The sequence below is a fragment of the Micropterus dolomieu genome, linkage group LG01, assembly GCF_021292245.1.
Source record: "Micropterus dolomieu isolate WLL.071019.BEF.003 ecotype Adirondacks linkage group LG01, ASM2129224v1, whole genome shotgun sequence".
In the NCBI taxonomy this organism is placed as follows: Eukaryota; Metazoa; Chordata; class Actinopteri; order Centrarchiformes; family Centrarchidae; genus Micropterus; species Micropterus dolomieu.
The window spans coordinates 11251013-11264138 of NC_060150.1; the positions used below are offsets into that span (position 1 = coordinate 11251013).

Below are 13126 nucleotides of genomic sequence, written 5' to 3' on the forward strand. Positions count from 1 at the left end.
TTTTTTTAAATCCATTTTAAAGAGATTCATAAAAATATTTCCGCTGATGCTCATTCCATCTTTTCCCTGTACGATTCCCTCATACCAGGCCGACGAGCGCTACCGTAAGAACATTCAGGGCTCCCCTCAGACTGCCGCTCCTCCCAAGCAGCCCCCACTGCCTCCCCGCTCCTCTGAACCATTCTCCAATGGCGGCTCTTCCTCCGAGGCCCCCGCCATGCACCGGCCCATGGAGCCTCAGGTAACTCCTTCCTCCCCTCCTCTTTCTTTTCCTCTTCCTCCTGCTGTTGCTCTCTGCTGGATTTGTGTACTCACACGGTTTTGGGGCAGCAGGGCGGTAAACTGCTGTTCCTTCTACGTGGAAACATTTTGCGAGATAGAAAGTCATCTGCAATGAAACTGTCTACTGCAACAAGTTCTGAGCAAATAGCAAGGAGTGCACGCTCGAACACAAGTGTGTATGACGTGCAACCTTTTTGCTTATAAAACCAAACACATCCTTGTTGTGTTGCCTGCCTGGGATCAGTCTGAGGTTTGAGTCTGAGAACCACTAATCTAAACAAGGGATGGCCATGTAGAGTATTTTAAAATGGCCAACGTATGTGTGTTTACAGACAAAGTTCTTCATCATTGAACAATCCCCTAAAATCATACCATATGTTTTTATACATTTGCAAACTAATAACTGCAACTTAAATAACTTTTACTTAAGAAATGACACAATGTGTTTTCTGAAAATGCATTCAGTAGTTTTCTTTACGGATTAGTTTGTCACTTCAGGAAATAAGCTTATTCACTAGCACTCTCATATCTATATACTAAATTTTAAGCTACTGCCAGCAGCCGGTTAAGTTTAGCAACAAGACTAGAAATGGGGGGCGACAGCTTGCCTGGCTATGTCAGAAGGAAGAAAAAATCTGCCTCTCAGCACATCTGAAACTCCTTAATTAAGGTGTAATATCTGGCATGCTTAGTCCGTACATAAATGCATAAAAAGGAAACCATGTTGTTTGAGCTTCATATTTACCAACATGAGACTGATAACAATCTTCTCTAACTCTCGACAAGAAAGCAAATAAGGGTATTCCACAAAATTACCTAACTAGTCCTTTAAGTGTTTGCATCAATCTAAAGATACCACTTGAGTGAATGAGTGAAACAAATCATTGTGTCGTGTTGTGGTTTTGTCTACATGTGTATAAATCAGAGCTGAATGTAAAAAAGCCACACACATCTTCCCTCATGTCTCACTGTGTTGTCTGCTTGTTTCACTCCTCCTCCTCCTCCTCCTCCTCCTCCTCCTCCTCCTCCTCCTCCTCCTCCTCCTCCTCCTCCTCCTCCTCCTCTTGTCCCCCCCCCAAAAGGTCCAGTGGTCCCACCTGGCTGCTCTAAAAAGCAGCAACAGTGCCGCCCCCTCTCCTCCTCCTCCGCCCGTGGTCTCTCGCTCCCAGTCCTTCAGCGAGCCCGGCGGTGTGACTTCTAGCTTTGCACAACTCCACCTGCGTTCCCAGGACCATCACCACCACCACCCTTCGCCCGCACGCACTGACCCCCAGCCCCAACCTCCCCTCCACCACCCTCAGGCCCATACTAGGTCCGAACACCAGGCCAGCAGCGAGGAGGTACCTCCCAAGGTAAGGAGCTGATGAGGGCCCCCCTCTCCCCAACCGTTTCCTGACCCTGACCCTGACCCTCCTCTCCCTCATTCACTCATCCCAGTCACTTCACTTATCATGCTGCTCAACCACAACCTTTGTGTCTGCTTTTCAGTCTTGTTTCTTGAACATCAACACTGAACACTGCTGTGAAATACAACTACTATAAGTTGTATTCAATTTAAACCAGGAAACTTTGCATTTCTTGCCCTACAAATGACCTCACGAGGTTTTGAACTTTGCAATATTCAAAACTCAGTCATTTGCGCTTGATGTGTGTGGTGTGGTGAGGGAGCTGGGTTCTGCTGTTCTACAGTGAAGTCCAGCTTTCTCTGAGTGCTCTGTTGTGGTGGGCTTAGAGGTGCTTTGGTGTACTGTATCACTTCAAGATTTTCTACCTGTGTCCATACCCATGCCAGAATTATTTTGGGGAAATCTACTGCAAATATTGGGTTTATCAAATTATAGTGGGTATGTTGCTCTTCTCTGGGTACTTCATTTATTTTCCCCAAACTCTTGTGAACTTTAATTTTTATTATTAATAATACTTATTTTCATTTAATTATCAGCAGTAAGTCACAATGTTATGCTCAATGTCTGCAGCTAAAATCACTGAATAAAGTACATTTATCTGTTTTCTTGTCACAATAAAATTTGTTCAGATCATTTACTCTGGCATTCAGTGACACGTTGAAGCTTATGCTTGATGATGCCGCAGTGCATTCTGTTTTGCTGCAACTGTGGATCTGAATACGGGTATGCTGACACTGTTCATTTTCTGTTAGGTAGATGTTCATTTTGGAAGATATTCATTCGCTGATGTCTGTTTTTAATGGGATCATCTAACACACAAATACCTGCCACTGTGTGAGGACCTTTTTTTGAAATCTGTTTCCTCCAGGTACCAGTAAGGACAACGTCCAGGTCTCCAGTGCTGTCGCGCCGAGAGTCCCCTCTGCCGTCACAGCCCAGCAGCCAGGTCGGACAGAGGAACGCTGGCGTGTAAGTAAAGAGACCTCACAATTTGAAAGGATTTTATAGGGTATTATAGGAACTACTGTTGCCAGTGTCTGTTAAGTCTGGAAATGTTAGTGGTAGAAAATGTCACATATCTAAATATATTTATAGAGAAGTGATAGATTCAGCAAATACTTCCAACAAATGTCTGTTTATTTTAACATGAATGTAAAATTGGTAAATTCTTACCATTATAAGAGTATGTAACAGATTAAATTACCTTTTTATATACACTTGCAGTTAAAAATCCTAAGTAGTTATAGAGCTTTTATTAAATCATTAGTTGCAGGCAGATGAAACAAAAGTTCTTCATTAAATGGCTTACTTATTAGCTTTTCTATAAATATGTGAATCAGTCTTAGCCCCATTGTTGTTCTTTGTGACAGCAATGTGGAGCAGCGCCCGCTGTGGGACCGAGTGGAGAAGCTGCAGCCCCGGCCAGGCAGTGGCAGCTCCTCCGGCTCCTCTAACTCCAGCTCCCAGGCCAGTTCTGGTGATCGCTTCAGGCCACGCTGTGAGTCCCCTGGTACTGTACTCGTCTACATTTCACCACCTCTGCTAACGGCTTATTAGTACATTATCATTATTACTGTAATACCACCATTCTTACACATTACTATGCCGCGCTGTCTGCTCACGCTCTAGTACCTTTACTGCTGTTTTTTTTATTCAGGCAGTTGAAGATTGTTTCAGAGCCAGCTCTCTTTGCCCAGTTCTGTTTCCCCTCACTAACGCTACTTTCTTTTGTTCCTTCAAAGCTTCCTCCAAATCTGAAGGGTCGCCTCTCCAGCGGCCTGAAAATGTTCCCAAAAAACAAGATGAAAAGAACCTTGCCAGGCCCACTCGACCAGCTGTAAGTCCACTGTTACTAAAGTGCTGGTTAAACTTGTTTGATGCTGAATCGGTGAAAACTGTTTTTTTTTTCTTTTTTTCTTCCCACTTGTGTTTATCTCTATTTTCTACTGCTCTAATTATTCAACCACCTCGTGTGTGCAACTTCTCACAAATCCATTGGTTCGTGATTGTTGGGGGAACCTCTTAGGCTGATGTGGTAAGCCTATTAAATGAGATTAAATAATCACACCTATGCTATGCTTGCACCATTGCCCCCCTCATTGCATTATATGATAAAGGTTTGTGAGAAAGGAACTGTTTCTCCTTTGTGAGGATTAACGGAGTAATTTGTTGTAGTTCTGTCAGTGGTAACTGTCCTCTCTGCCTGTGATGTGATTGCCTTCTACCGGCATATGTCTTCCTGCCTGTACACTTTTATCTCACTTTAGTGCTTGTCATCGCACACGGCACTTGGAGGGTTAACCTTCTGCAGCAGCTTCCCGAGCCTAGATTTGAATGCGGCCACATTTGAATGCAAACACACACTTCCTGTTTCCTTATATTTGCCATAATTGCTCCAAATCTCACCTGGTTTTGTTGTTGGATAAACTGTGGCCCCTTTCTTTGTTGAGCATGTCAGGGAAGTGTCCCTCGTCCCTTTTTTGTCACTAACCTTACGAGGCTGCTTTATTAAGAGTATGCGAGGGGAAAGCAAGCCGAGGTGAACTTGCCCTTACAAGACACTGACTCTAGAGGGATAAATACTAACTAGGAATTAGAAAACAATTAAACTATGATCTGATTACTTGATGTTCCAAACAATATGCCATTTAACTCACCGCATCTATTACTTACCGGGATCTTATCTTGACAAGGTTTTAAACTGGCCTTTTTCTCAAGCCCAAGGTGAAGTTGCTTTACTCTAGAGGTTTAAACATGTCGACTCGAGTACAGGTCTCTTTTTATAGATAAATGTAGTGCTGGGCTAAAAATAAACAATGCAAAAACAGAGGCCGGTGGCTGTAGGTATATGTAAGCTGAATAGAAAAAAGTTTACATGAAGTGAGGAGGGATGACTTCAAGGCTCCTTTTAGGTTTTCTACAAAACAAGAGTCTGTTATGCAGCAATTCACCTGAGATGACTTAATTTCTTTTGGAATTAAAATATATGTGTGGCATTACATTCTTGCATGTTACTATGATTGGTAGCTTTTTTATTTGGTTGGTGCATAAACTGCACCAGATTTTAAAACTAATCAAGCATCATTCTAGACAACCTGAGTTATGACACAATATCAGAATCGAGTCTTTTTAAGACCTCCTTACTGTTCCTCTTAGGACCTGACAGCTCTGGCCAAAGAGCTTCGTGCGGTAGACGATGTGAGGCCTCCCCATAAGGTCACCGACTACTCCTCTTCAAGTGAGGATTCGGGCACCACCGACGAGGAAGACGATGAGGAGGTGGACCAGGAGGCGGGAGACGAGTCCACCTCAGGAGCTGAGGACTCCAGGGCTGGGTAGGTTTAACCGTGATCATGTGGTGCCAGTGTAGTTTCAGTGTTTGCACTGTCTGTTGCATTCATGTTTCTTTGTAAGACATTATTCAATCACTTCTCTTTAATTTAATCTATAAATAAATATTTCCTTGTCAGATAATGTTAAAGATAGTGACCCAAGACAATGTGCATTGTGAGACTCATCAGTGTTGCATGGCTCTTCTGCATGACTGTTAACACTGGTCTGGTTACGGACATCAGATATTCCCATGGCTTCTGCAGGAGGCTGAGTAACGGGGAGACGGAGTCTGCCAAGACCATGCTGGTTGAAGACTCGGAGAGTGACCAAGCCACTACGCCCTGCAAGGATGGCACGCTGGTCATCAGACAGGTAAGAGGAGGAGACCGGAATCGGACCTAATGAGAAGTTCTACTCATCAAGACAAGTTCTTGTTAAGTTAAAGGCATATTCTGCTTGAATATTGTTGATAGAAATATTTTCATTTTTCTTTGTCCAGTGTCAGACATTTATCCACTCATTCTCCACTATTTCCGCTGTGTTCCTGTACATTACCATGGCATTTTTTATGTTGTTGTTGTTATTATAGACTTGCTACTTCACATCTCACATTTACAGACGGGTAAACTAATGCATCAGATAGTTATAGATTGCATGCAACGCGACATGCACAGCAGTGGTGGCCTCCAGAGATGAATTTAAAGAATGTGTTGATGTCGGGATAAGAGGATCCTGATGCAAAGCAGCAGACTAGCAGCCAAACATGCATCTCCTCATTCTCTCCGCCTGCTTGCTCGAGCCAAAGTGTGCCTGTTCTTGCTTCCAGAGCACCGTTGACATAAAGCGGTTGGTCAATCTCTCATCCTCCTCCTCTTCCTTGGCTGGCCCTGGTCATGGCCCAGGCCAGCCTCAGCCCCCCGGCCATGGCCTCCCAGAGAAAAATGGCTTTGCAGGCCGCATATACCACCTGCCAGACCTTATCCAGCAGAGCCATCACTCCCCTTCCTCTTCCACAACCATCCCTTCCTCCTCCTCTTCTTCCTCCTTCCCCTCATCATCTAGCCATGCCAGTCCTGCCATGTCCCCACAGAACACCCTGGACAAGCTCACTGCCATAGAGGTATGTCACCCTCACATCACAGAGACAAACAACCGAGGAGTGGACTGTTGCAGAGTGTGCAGGCTTAGACATGCAGTAAGCAGGTTTGGGTCAAATGGCAGTTGCAATTGTTTGTTTTATCAAATTTTTGTCCAAGATGGTAAAAGATTTACTGCTTCAAGACTAAGTTTCAAACTTAGAGAATTATTATTATTGAGTGTTCTTCTTGTATTATTTTTATAGTTTTTATATCGTCATCCACTACATGGACGTAAAGCTAGGTAAAATAAATGATTTGCAAACGCTATTTTGTCTAGTTATTTTAAGCAGGATCGGGTAATATTTGCTCCTGTAGCAAACACACCTCCATCTCTAAGCCTGTACACACCCGCCGTCCAGTCCTTGATTGTTGTTCAGAGCCTCTCTGTCCCCTTCTGGCTTCATTCTGGCTCTCCTCTGCTCGCTTCTGGCTTGGCTGTCACCTGGTTTGAATCCTCTGAGCTGCTGCAACCTCCTTCTGTCCTGCAATTCACTGCATTGCATTCATTGTGTCACTGCTAACACTGGTGCCTCCTGGTGGTAGAACGTGGTCATGGCACGGGGGGGAAACTAAACTGAAGCTTCTCGGGTTGAACAAACATCTCTGCATCGCATTATAACCACTTTGGGTAGTCTTAGCAGTGTTGGGTGATGGCATGCCTGGTGTGATGGTAGATGGGACAATATATTAAAGGTTTTAGGCCTAGTGTGTCAAATATGGAACGGGCCACAAATCCTCAAGTACGTATGACCTACTTAATGAGAAGAAATCACATTTACTTTTAACGTTGATTATTCCAAATAACTGTCTCGTTTGCAGTGTGACACATAACTGCGTTGTAAACAACATCAATCATCTTGGGAGTTGGAATAACGATCCTCTGTGCTTTTATTAGGAGCAGCTTTTTCCTCTAACGCTTCACAGCAGCCGGTGTTTGGACACATTTCTCCTTGTCGCACATGTTGTTTTTCCTCTAACATTTCTGTCCTCGCTAGCTTCAACACACACTAACACAACTGCACATCGTATTTTTCTCATTTGATTTGTTACAGACTTGAATTTCAGTGCCAGCTATGAGTTCCCACTTGTCTGTCCCATAGAAATGTAGTTTGATTGAAGATAGTTAAGCTGACTGCTGTTTTGTTAGCCCCTAGATGTGGAGCTGTAACTTCTATGTTCAAACTGAGGGGGCCTATTACTATTTTAGTTTAAGTCAACAGTCAGTTTTCAAAATTACAAATCAGTTTAACAAATCTTAATGTCATGGTTTGGACCAAAGGCCTCAGCTCATTTATAATGATCTATTAAATCCAGTTTTCCCGACAAACATGAACTGAGCACAAGTTGAAAGTCTCTGTTTTCTAAACGTCTTAAAATCTCTGTCAGTCCCAGTCAGAAAGCAACTCCATGTCCAAACACAAGTCTTCCTCTTCCTTCACTCCTTTCATCGACCCTCGTCTTCTCCAGATCTCTCCATCCAGCGGCAGCTCCCTCAGCAACATGGGTAGGTCAACAACTAAACGAGCGAATGTGTTTATTAGGGCAGCGCAGTAATGGAAAAACTGTTGAACACATCCTGCTTCACTTCTGCAAAGACAGAAGTTTTTTGTTTGTTTTTTCGCTGAGGGTGTTTTTCTGAGCAATAACTTCCCCTGCAGATTAAAAAAAAAAAAAAAACTAAAACATTTCTGTCACTGATAAAGAAATGATGTTGAAACAGGTCAAGTAATGTACACTGTTTTGCAAGGGGATATTTGCAGTATAGTCACATGCACTCACACTATAAGAATGTGTCATGGGACAAGTACAAGAGGGATGTTAATAAACTGAAGAGATTGATGACGATGAAGTGTACATGTGTTAAAACCAGGCACCAGGTTGTTTTATAATAATAATAATAAGTGCATGGTGTCATCCAGCCTGACCTCTATGTGCCCCCTTCCAGCAGCATTTGGGCAGGACGGACGGCTGGCGGACCCGCTGAGGTCGGACCCGTCCCGTAAAGGCTCGGTGGTGAACGTCAACCCAGTCAACACGCGCCCGCCGAGTGACACGCCGGAGATTCGCAAGTACAAGAAGAGATTCAACTCTGAGATCCTGTGTGCTGCACTCTGGGGTAAGTGTATCTCAAAAATTGACATGTGATTTGGCAGTGCGCGCCGCATACAACGACTGGTCTTGCTCAGAAGCACATCAGTGGGGGTGGTTGCCTGTAAAACCTAATTATTCTACCCTGGTTTCCATCAAAGCTCTGCTAATTATGGGCTTTTCGTTTCTGTTTGTGTGGCTGTTCCAGGAGTGAACCTGCTGGTGGGGACAGAGAGCGGCCTCATGCTGCTGGACCGAAGTGGTCAGGGGAAGGTCTACCCCCTGATCAACAGGAGACGCATCCAGCAGATGGATGTCCTGGAGGGACTCAATGTCCTGGTCACCATATCGGGTACAGAACGTGTGCTGCCTTTGGCCACTGAACACATGTATTGTTTTTTAGTGATGAAGGTTTGGATGGATAGGTGGTTGGTTTTATTCATTGGACTTCACCGCTTAGAAACCACTTTTATTTTCTTTGGAGAAATATATTGCTGCAGTCTGACTCATCTTTGAGAATGGACAGAAAACACAGGCCTAAACTTTGCATTTACTTGTGCTCTACAGTTTATAGCTGTGTTTGCCCATCTTGTCACTCACACTCCTTTCTCTCTATCAACCTCCACCTCCTGCAGGTAAAAAGAACAAGCTGCGAGTGTATTACCTGTCGTGGCTGAGAAACAAGATTTTGCACAACGACCCTGAGGTGGAGAAGAAGCAGGGTTGGGTTAACGTGGGCGACTTGGAGGGTTGCGTCCACTACAAAGTCGGTACGTCTGTCAAAGATTCCTGAACCTCAAATGAATAATACACACGAAGAGAGGGTTACTCTTGGCTGTGTTGATAAGCTCTACTTTAAGCAATACTATTACTCATGGGTGACTCACTTCTCCTTTTCATTTCAGTGAAGTATGAGAGGATTAAATTCTTAGTGCTGGCCTTGAAGAACGCTGTGGAGGTGTACGCCTGGGCACCCAAACCCTACCACAAATTCATGGCCTTTAAGGTAAGCATGGCTGGATCTGGATCTCTTAATCATTCCACCAAAGACTGATGCTTTTAGTTGTTACAACTGTGTAGGTTGACCCTACTAACTTATTTATTCATGGTTGGCTTTAGTCTTTTGGTGACCTGGTGCACAGGCCTCTGCTGGTTGACCTGACTGTGGAAGAGGGTCAGAGGTTAAAGGTCATCTACGGCTCTTGCTCAGGCTTCCATGCTGTGGATGTGGACTCCGGTGCCGTCTACGACATCTACCTGCCCACACATGTAAGCGCGGTCTGATCATAACTTGTTTTTCATGCTCTTCACTCTCTCTCCCTCTAACTCTTCTTTCTTCCCCCCCTCCCTGCAGATCCAAACCAGCATTCAGTGCCACGCCATCATAATCTTGCCCAACACAGACGGGATTGAGCTGCTGGTGTGCTACGAGGACGAGGGCGTTTACGTCAACACCTACGGACGCATCACCAAGGACGTGGTGCTGCAGTGGGGAGAAATGCCAACTTCAGTGGGTAAGTGGACAAACAGCTCAGGTTGACTATTATCTGTTCTTCAGCATGCACCACAAGTGCGAGCTAAAGACCCTGTGGTGGAGCCTCCTCAAATTTCATCACTATTTTTTAGTCATTCACTTCTTTTGTCTCCCTCTGTGGCCGAGCAGCCTACATTAGGTCAAACCAGATCATGGGCTGGGGTGAGAAGGCCATAGAGATCCGCTCAGTGGAGACGGGCCACCTGGATGGCGTCTTCATGCACAAGAGAGCCCAGAGACTCAAGTTCCTTTGTGAGAGGAATGACAAGGTGAGAACATAACTGTTCTTTCTATCTTCCAGCTATCTTTATTGTTTCTAAGCTGTGCATGTTAAGTTTGCTGTTTATGCAAACTAAAGCAGCAAATCCTATATATCACGGTTACAAAGGAAGCCACACAACATATCGAGCTCAATACCAATTGGCTACATTTCAATTTTTGAGTTGGAGTCCAGGAGACCTAGTAAAGAGGCATATCCTTTACCTTCCTGAGTGCCAATCGGCAGGATCAGAAATGTCACTAAATAGCATTTAGCTCATGTATTTTTGCCTTTGTCCCCTCGTCTGTCAGGTCTTCTTCGCCTCCGTGCGCCCCGGAGGTGCCAGCCAGGTGTATTTTATGACCCTGGGACGCACTTCCCTCATGAGCTGGTAGTCGACGACATCCCACCACACCAGCCAACACGACGACCACACCTTAAGCAGTGACCAACAGATGACGATTGTGACCATGATCGACGACGATGAAGAGAAACAGCCTTGAGCCTGAAGTGGAGAAGCATCTCGACGGAGGGAACGGCTTCCTCTCGCCTTGAACGGGCGGGCAGACAAACAACGGATTGGACTATAATGCTGAAAAGAAGCGAGGGATGGGTGTGTGTGTGTGTGTGTGTGTTTGGGGGGCGGGGAGGTGCGTTCAGTTTGTGTGCATTGTCACAAGTCCACTGAGTGTACTGGTTAAATATATTACACACTCACCAGCCTCCAGGTTTTTCCTCACCCCAGCCCCACTGCCCAAAACTTGGAGCTGATCCCCTCCTCCTCTTCCTCTGCAAGGCGCGGGATCTGTTGCCTGTTGATGGTTAATCTTTGTGTCATAGTAAAACTTTGCATCGTGTATGTGTTGAGGAAACACTGAGCATGTGAGGGGTTGATTGGAGGCTAAACGCGGCTGTTGCTGTTTCAAAGACAGCCAATACTGTATACGCCACACCTTGAGTGTAGCTGTTTGTAGCTGTGTTTAGGCAAAATTAACTCATATTCCCACCACGTTAGATTTCTACGTCAAGCATGTCATTTAACACTAGTTCACAGCCACAGTTTTCCTAACGCTTGACATGTAAATCTGCCTCTGTGTCTTCACTTTGTTTGCCTTCTCCTCCTTAAAGTGAAGATTTTTTTGAAGGGACCTTCTTGATATATCCATTAAATACAGGGTACTGGATATCAGCTTGTACATACTAACTGCATCAACCTTGTGGGCTCCAGACTCTCCCAGGTTTTACAGACACTTTCTCAACCTTTACCACATTGCCTCACGTGTACTGTAGGTTATGTTGGACAGAAGTAGCCCTGTTTATGACGGCATGTTGCTTTGGTGTTATCCACACCATTAGCCATGGTTTTTCATACACTGTATATTTTGTATGTGACTTGCTGCACATAAATAAAGCATAAGAATACAAGACACCCACCCATAGATGGTTTTAAAGGAAAAATTCACCCCATTTAGCGTCAATCTGTAATTTTCCATATTGTTATTAAGTGTTCTGGTCAGCTGGCTTCTCCTTAATCTGCTCTGCCTGTATCAATTGCTCATTTTCATACGGTCATTGCCTTGGAGTCTGTTGCTTTACTGGAAATCTAAAAACACACCTACAAAACCACAAATGGACCCAGAAATGTGACGTGCATTACCAAAAGCTTTGTGATTTGTTTTGTTTTGTTTGTTAGGTGGATTTTTCCTTTAATGTCAGTCATAATTAGGGCTAGGATAAACTGTGAATTAGACATACAGATTTTAGCAGGTGGCCATTAAGGTAGCATGGAGGCCAGTGGGCAGGAGTGACAGAAAGGGAATGAAAGCATTGTGCATAAATCTAGCGGGCTGAAGAAGAAACTTTGAACATCACACTCCAGGGGAGGAAATCGGGGTTAGCTGTCCTCCATCTGCACAGTTGCAACATCTACGATCATCCAACTCTGTATTTTGAAGGAGACTTTAGCTTAATATTTTTCCTTTTAAAGCTGTCTCCAGCTGATTAAAACGGCTCAAAATCCTCTGCAGGTTTTGACATGTTAAAAGTAGAAGACATTTGGATTTGGCATACTGTAGGAACACTTGAGTCTGAATAACCCGTGTGATTCAATACAGGACCTCTTCTGGGCTTCAGACAGGCAGTTTATTCAGTGCAGTAATACACTACTTTAACTGGATCATTACTCCATCACAGAATTGTGCTGCTTCATTTTACTTTTTTGCATTTCTCATCTTCTAAAACCTGAACGACAAGGCAAGACATGTTTTGTCACTTCATGTCAAGTCTCATTCCACTGTTAAACTGTAGACTGTATGTATGGATGCGAAAAGTCAAAAACGAGATCACATAATTTTGCATAAACTCTTTGACTCTTTGATCCCGCTCTCCATAAGGGCGGTGCCTTCACTGGCCACCGCTGAGGGCTGCAGAACCTGGGAGCGAGATGCTTTTCACTTTCTGATCATTTGTAAAGAGCAAAGGCAAAAAGTCACGCGTTCTAAAAGCAGTGTTACAAAACCACTTCAGACGGTGCGAACTAAGCGGCATATTTTTAACTGACTTAGTTTTTAGTCTTGTTTCTGCAATTTTTATTATGTAACCCTTCAGATAAGTATGCGACTGCAGTGGTTTTTAAATTGTAATGCACACCTTATGTTGAAAATGTTTACAGAAGCAATTGTTTTGTTCAACCAATGTGCATCGATATGAATATTTATGGTTTATTTTGAGGGCAGTTTTTCCCTGTTTTGTATTTTGTATTATTCCCTTTTTGTACTATCATTTAGACTTTTGTGTACAGGAATTATCGAGTTTTTCTCACGTTATTAATTACGTAAGTCTAGAGTGTGATTTCACTGATTCCTCTACATCCTGCATTAGTGCACAGTGTGCCCCTTGCTGTGTGGCAGCGGGGATCAAATGTTTTCTACCACCCAGGTGACATGTTTCCCCTCAAACGTCTCTCTGCCATGCCTCTCTAATTTATGTTCTCTCTGTGTGTACTATGGGAATAACTGTATTTTCCTGAAGGTCTTTTTTTTCCATTGAATAAAATCAGAAGTAATTTACAGTGTGGTGTCATTCT

General features: G+C 44.0%; 1 protein-coding gene across 10 annotated transcripts in view; it reads left to right on the forward strand.

Moving 5' to 3' along the window:
• The window catches only part of LOC123975548 (mitogen-activated protein kinase kinase kinase kinase 4-like), a 36701-nt gene extending 23590 nt beyond the window's left edge, over positions 1-13111 (forward strand). Inside the window, exons 16-33 of one of the 10 annotated variants that reach the window (XM_046057118.1) lie at positions 89-241; positions 1365-1634; positions 2557-2657; positions 3059-3198; positions 3431-3525; positions 3715-3723; positions 4845-5023; positions 5264-5393; positions 5848-6141; positions 7547-7664; positions 8106-8276; positions 8457-8600; positions 8884-9018; positions 9154-9254; positions 9368-9517; positions 9603-9762; positions 9912-10051; positions 10353-13111. In XM_046057118.1, coding sequence (XP_045913074.1) covers positions 89-241; positions 1365-1634; positions 2557-2657; positions 3059-3198; positions 3431-3525; positions 3715-3723; positions 4845-5023; positions 5264-5393; positions 5848-6141; positions 7547-7664; positions 8106-8276; positions 8457-8600; positions 8884-9018; positions 9154-9254; positions 9368-9517; positions 9603-9762; positions 9912-10051; positions 10353-10436 — 2574 coding nt within the window. In that variant the 3' untranslated portion in view covers positions 10437-13111. The remainder of the gene's footprint in view (positions 1-88; positions 242-1364; positions 1635-2556; positions 2658-3058; positions 3199-3430; positions 3526-3714; positions 3724-4844; positions 5024-5263; positions 5394-5847; positions 6142-7546; positions 7665-8105; positions 8277-8456; positions 8601-8883; positions 9019-9153; positions 9255-9367; positions 9518-9602; positions 9763-9911; positions 10052-10352) is intronic. The other 9 variants (XM_046057125.1, XM_046057134.1, XM_046057158.1 and 6 more) reach the window with 9 other exon arrangements.
• Positions 13112-13126: the final 15 nt, after the last annotated feature.